At 37.0% G+C, this 6,718-nt stretch overlaps 1 protein-coding gene across 4 annotated transcripts; it reads left to right on the plus strand.

Moving 5' to 3' along the window:
• The first annotated feature begins 698 nt into the window (after window positions 1-698).
• SPP1 (secreted phosphoprotein 1) lies at window positions 699-5,775 on the plus strand. Of its 4 annotated transcripts, XM_006867751.1 has the most exons (6): window positions 699-752; window positions 860-901; window positions 3,059-3,139; window positions 3,334-3,375; window positions 4,173-4,485; window positions 5,387-5,775. In XM_006867751.1, exons 1-6 carry the CDS (start codon window positions 699-701, stop codon window positions 5,773-5,775), a joined length of 921 nt encoding a protein of 306 aa, XP_006867813.1. The 4 variants fall into 4 exon arrangements, with proteins under 4 accessions (XP_006867813.1, XP_006867814.1, XP_006867815.1 ...); XM_006867752.1 differs by lacking the exon at window positions 3,334-3,375; XM_006867753.1 differs by lacking the exon at window positions 3,059-3,139.
• The last annotated feature ends 943 nt before the right edge of the window (window positions 5,776-6,718 follow it).

Genomic DNA, 6,718 nt, shown 5'->3' on the forward strand with positions numbered 1-6,718 from the left:
TTTTTTTTTTTTTTTTAAATTATGAGTCTATCTATTCCAATTTCAAGGGAGGAACAACAAAAGCATGTTTTCTGAATGTTTTACATCTGCATTTGCTGTGAAATCTTTTTGGCACTGTTGATTGATTAGCACAATAAAGAAAAGCCACTGATTGAGCTCAATGTTAATTTTCTCATTTTAAATTTCTAGAATACCTTACTTATGTATATACCTGATGAACTCACTTTAAAGATTGGTCCAGTTCACCTAACACCTTCTTAAAAAATTTTTAAATATGTTTGAAATGCATGCTAGATAAACACAGAAAACAAATTTTTTTACCTAGTTTTATTTTCTCTCCTGTTTGTGTTTATCTTTTCTAAAAGCAAAATAGTCTCTACAGTAGCTTATTGAATTAATAGATGGTTCGGTCTGTTGTTAGGTTAAGACAGGTGATCTCTGGAACTCTAAATTTAAAAGCTGAATAAATACAGACTTGTAAAATTTCCCCTCCCTTGTATCATAGGGAAAGATGGAGAATAGAGGTCACATTACAAACATTACCTCAAAAGACTAGAGTATTAAAAAGGACATTTTACAGAAAATAAACTGCCTTTGTGATCATTTTGTAAAGTGGTAGTAAACATAAGTACCACTGTTTTAAACTATGAGGTTATCAAGAGCTTCTTGTAAAATCTCTTGCAGGAAAAATCACTACCATGAGAATTGCAGTGATCTGCTTTTGCCTCTTAGGCATTGCCTACGCCCTTCCAGTGAGTACAGCTGAATCTTCAAGAAAATTCCGGAAAATAAATGAATTGTATGCTTCCATGTGCTAGGAACACATTCTCATTGCAATTTGTATCTTTTCTATTCGAAGGCTAAATACCATACTGAATCTGGCAGCTCTGAAGAAAAACAGGTAAGCGTCCTTTAGATTTCTCATATGGCTGAATTATTTATACACCTACATAATACAAGAGCCACTATAAATACATTTGTTGAAATTTTAATTATTTTCAAAATCAAGTCCATTAAGTTAGAAGTATTTATCAGCTCTCTGCTATACATTTAGACAAGTACCAAGCACAGCATAGTTTTTACTCAATATATTTTATCTTAAAGTTGGAAGAAGAAAAAAAAAAATCAATTTTTTTTTGACAGAAAATAATGCTCTGGGCACTTACGTAAAATGTGTTCTATGAAATCATGTGACTTTTTATTTCTAGGACTTTTTATTTCTGCTGTTTGGAAGTAGAAAGATCCATTCTTTGTTTTATTTAGTGGAAGGTTAGGCTTAAAATTCACCTAAGATATTAGTCAGGAATAGTTGTATGACTATGATTCTTAGAACATGTCCTCAGATATTGCCAAAGAGGCTTATGGTGAATAGAAATTCTGTTATGTTGCACTTGTCAGGTGATTTCAGTTCGCATTTTCATAATGAAACATAAAACCAAGTCATTAGCCCAGCATCAGAGATGCATCTGACCCTCCACAATGGATGAAACAATGCCAGGCAAACAGCAAATGGGCATTGTCCCAAGACGCCTAGACAAAAAGGCACACAAAGTACAATTCCAGAAGAACAGGGGAAAAAGGCCAATATAATGTTCCCTGGGTTCAATTATATTCCTTGATGAAAACATTGAGAGGTATTGTATGTGTGTTTGTGTCTGTATCTATGTATGCAGCGTGCAGAGGCACTGTGTAGGTATGTCTGTTTTTCAATTGATATGGAATATGGATGCTGAAATACAAAAACAAACTCCCAAAAATAACTTTTCAGAGAAAACAGAGGTCACACCATTTGAGGCAAGAATTAGTGCCTTTTTAAAATATAGCAGGGATGCAGTGTCAAAAAGTACATGAAGCAATGCTAGTGTATGTCCTTAGACGCCGCTTGGGATATTAATGAATGAGCTCAAGACTCTAAATTCTAGAATGCCAGAGCTTTAGAGTTTGCAGGCTGTAAGGGTGTGCCCCAGAATGCTACTGAACATTCACAACGTGGCTAGTGTAAATGGGGACTACATTTTTTGCTTAATTTTAATTAAATTTAAATAGCCACATGAGACTGTTGCTGTTATTTGCTGAGGAGTCACTTATGACTCATAGAAACTACATGGCAGGACAGAAGTGCCAGAACTTTTCTCCCATTTAGCCCCTGGTGGTTTGAAACACTGGCGTTTCAGTTAGCAGCCAAGTGCTTACATGTGGCTAGTGGGTACCACATTAGACAGCACAGCCTTAGAGGAGTTATCCTTGTTCCATGGAGAAGAAACAATGAAGATTAACACTAATTCAAGGCACCTCTGCTTTAGCTGTGCTTTATCTGAGAAGAAAATTCAGCTAGCAAGCATGGAACAGCAAATTATAATGTGAAGATCATTGTTAAGAGCTAGTTTGCCTAGATTTGAATTTTGGCTCTGCTACTTACTACCACTTAACCTCATTGTGACTGTTTCCTGGTCTACAAAATGTGGATAAATAATGAGTCCTGGTGTGGCATTGTGGATTAATTGCAAAGTCTGTTTGAACCATAGGTTGAGGGATCAAGTTCACCAGCTGCTCCTCAGAAACCCTATACAGGGTTGCTCTGGGTAGCAATCAACTCAATGGCACTTAACAACTATAATATCATAGGGAGTTGAGTTGTTGTTTTTGTTGTTGTTGCGAAGTGCCGTCGAGTTGGTTCCGACCCATAGCGACCCTGTATAGGGTTTCCAAGGAGCAGCTGGTGAGCTTGAACCGCCAACCTTGCAGTTCAAACGGCTTTTCTGTCTGGCGCATTAACCCACAGCACCACACGAGGACTCCAGGGAGTTGAGTAGATGTAAATCACTTTGAAAAGGTGCCGAGACCCTAGTGAATGCTACATTTGTTGTTGTTGTTATGTGCAATGGAGTTGGTGCCAACTCATAAAGAACTCATTAAGTGAATCTACAAGAAAAGATATACAAAAGGTCCCAAAGACTCTGGTTGAAAGTATTCATTCGTATTACGCTCCTCCATCAAAAAATGGTAATATAGGTAGGTTTCTATTTCCTTTAATGAGGAACATGTAAATTTTTTGTAGCTTCACATCAAATACCCAGATGCCGTGGCCACATGGCTAAAGCCTGACCCATCTCAAAAGCAGACTCTTCTAGCACCACAGGTATTTTTTAACTCCTCTCAATAGTGTGGGGGGGGGGGAAGAAAAGGGGGGAGGGGGGGGGTAGCTACCAAGCCAATCATTTGAGTTGGTTAAATGGATTCATCTTTTCCCTCCTGCATGTTGGCTACTCTTTTAATCAAAGAATTAAAACACTCATGATATATACTAATAATGTGCCCTTCCTTCCTATGCAGAAGGCCATATCCTCTGAAGAAATTGACCACCTTAAACAAGAGGTGAGTTCTGCTGTTCAACAGGTGGCTGATAAAAATCTTGCAGAGAAGAAAGAAGCCATTCTTTCTTCTAATTGCATTCCTTGGATTTTCTCCTGATGAAATTCCTTTAGCAAATTCTTCAGTAGATTGCCAGTCTAAAACTTGATCAGTCAACAAACATGTATTTACAAAATGTCATAAATACCAGGTTTCTTCATGTATGTTCCATGCTGTAAGGAATATTTATGAATGCCTGTTATCTTCAGTTTATGATATTTTATAGCTGTTGTACCTAATATCTGATTAATTAACTGGTTAATCCAATTAAGAATTTTGAGCTGTAGTTTAACTACACATGCATATTAGAATCTCCTTTACATTATCCATGCTAACAGCCAGGTGATTTTATGTTTTGGCACATACATTTTGAATATGCATGCTCCAATATCCAGTGAACTCCCAATATTTCAAGTAGAAAAAAAAATCAACCTCATAATTATATATCTGTATCTCTTGATTTTAGTAAATTGAATCTAGTAAATGAAAAATGTCCAGCATGTACAAGAAAAAACCATTATCAATATGAATGTTGTATCCACTTATTTGGCTTGAAAACATCTATCAAAATAACTCAGAATATTATTCCATTGATCCTTGTGGGAGATATCAAAGGAGAAATTGGAAGATGCTCAAAGTAGCTCCTAAAAGCCCTGAAGTGTATTGTGAACGCATCGTCAACCAAATAAATAAAAAATAGTATGTACTATATGTAAAGGCTGAGGGTACATAACAATTTTTGTGGCCATCTGGATTTTTAGACCCTCCCAAGTAAATCCAATGAAAGCCAAGACTTGACAGATGATGTGGATGATGAGGATGACAGCGACCATGTGAACAACCAGGACTCTGTTGAATCCGATGACTCAGAAGACCATGATGATACCGATGACCCCGACCGTTCTGATGAATCTCACCATTCCGATGAATCTGATGAACTGGTCACTGATTTTCCCACTGATATGTCAGCAACTCCAGTGTTCACTCCAGTTGTGCCCACAGTAGACATTTATGATGGCCGAGGTGATAGTGTGGCTTATGGACAGAAGTCAAGATCTAGAAAGATTTCCACACTTCTATTCAAGGTAAATCCCTTAACAGATACATAGGGTACTTAAGACTAGAGTTCAGTTCAGGAAATTAGAACCTGCATAGCCATTAATTCACCAAGCAGCAAACAAGCATTTATAACTATCAAATATGAAACCTTTTCCTATTTGGCTATTTTATGTTTAATCCTACATGATATCCTTTTAGTTTCCTCTCTCAAACACAATTCTAATTTTCTAAGTCATAGCTATAAAACATTTATTCTACTCATTTTTTAGATTAAATTAAAACTTCAGAAAACAACAATTCATTTCTAAATGTAATGACCATGCATTGAAGCTAAATTATACAAGGGAAATCATAGAGTTCTAAATTACACTGAATCCATAATAAAAGGATCTGAATTTGACAAAGCTTTGCCATTTGCTAAGGAACCCTGGGAGCACTGTGGATTAAGTGTTGGGCTGCTCACCAAAATATTGACTATTTTAACCAACCAGCTGCTCAGTGGAAGAAAAATGAGGCAGTCTTCTTCAGAAACCCTATGGAGCAGTTCTAGTCTTATCGGTTTGCTATGAGTTGGAATCAACTCAATGGCCCTGTGCCTTTTATTGTTGTTGTTTGATTTTGCCATTTACTCTTCATTTGACTTTTGACTTTCACTTTGCCTTTTTTGTGAGACAAGGCTAATGTGACCTTTCACATAGGTTCCATTACATATATAATGGATAAACAATTGATAGGTATAAACTAAAGAAGATGACTTATGGAAGAGCATGATCAATTACAAAGTACCATACTTTTTTTTTAACATTAGCAAATATTTATACAATTTTCTGTATAAATTAGCCTGAAAGTTAGAAAGCAAAGCAGAATTAAAATGTTCCCATTCCTGGGTTGTTCTTTTAATTCTCTTTCTTTTGTTCTGTGATTCTGTATCCTGATGATCTCACCTCACTCAAGAAATCTGAGGCATTCGGTGATGAACACAAGGCCATGTCTGTCATGCAAGCCATGAAGAAGGTTTCTAACTGGGACAGCCAGCAGCAAGGCAGTCATGAAACCAGTCAACCGGATGATCACAGTGTGGAAACCCACAGCCTCGAGCAGTCCAAAGAATACAAGCTGAAGGCAAATGATGAAAGCAGTGAGCATTCTCATATGACTGATAGTCTGGAAAATTCCAAAGTCAGCCAAGAATTTCACAGCCATGAAGATAAGCACCTCCCAAGCCCTAAGAGTGAGGACGAAGATCAACAACTGAAATTTCGCACTTCTCATGAATTAGAGAGTACATCTTATGAGATCAATTAAAAGGAGAAGAATAAAATACAGTTTCTTACTCTGCTTTTAGTAAATCGGGGGGAAATTCGTATAGGGTTTGGGAGAGATTATGAAATGGTTATTTCTCAGTTTAGCGGGTGAATGTATTTGTATGTGGGTCTGGAAATAGATACATGTTTTTTTGATCATTAGTTTGTGGCTTAGTGGTAACACCCTGGTAAACTAACAGCTTCAGGGTTTGGTCTATAGTCTCTTGCTATCAGAAACTAGCTCTGCATTTTAATGTGTGTTTTTCTTTCATGGATAGAAATTTATGTAGATGCAAACAAAACACTTTTACACACTTAAAAGAGAGGATATTATATTGTGTGTCACCATACATCTTTTATTTTTTAAATTAGTGTACATTTTGTTGTGATTACTTTTGTTTTTGTGAATAAATCTTATATCTCAGATATAAGGAGAATTTGATGGTGTCCGTTGCTTCTCTTACTTGGTTTCCCACAGTTGCTCTGCAATTAATAAAATGTAACCATTTTAATGAAGCTGCAAGATTTGACAGAGTAATCTAGGGCTTACAGACTCGTGATGTGGTGCTGTGGGTTAATGTGCTAGGCTACAAAGTCAGTTTGAACTGCAAGATCAGCAGTTCAAGCTAACCAGTTGCTCCTCGGGAACCCTATACAGGGTCACTGTGGGTTGGAACTGACTCGATGGCACTTAACAACAACAAATATATATACATATATCTAGGGCTTTTGGACTCCTGGTGTGGCTCTGTAGAATCAGCACTAGATGGCGAACCACAAGGTCGACGTTCAAATCCACCAGTTGCTCCTTGGAAACACTATACAGGGTCACTATGAGTTTGAACTGACTTGATGGCACTTAACAACAATCTAGGGTTTGCAGATTCAATTAGCTGAGCTAAAGTTCCTAGCCAAAGGGATGGAGCCAAACAGGGGTGGGTATT

The sequence above is a fragment of the Chrysochloris asiatica genome, unplaced genomic scaffold (genome assembly GCF_000296735.1).
Source record: "Chrysochloris asiatica unplaced genomic scaffold, ChrAsi1.0 scaffold00109, whole genome shotgun sequence".
NCBI classification, from domain to species: Eukaryota; Metazoa; Chordata; class Mammalia; order Afrosoricida; family Chrysochloridae; genus Chrysochloris; species Chrysochloris asiatica.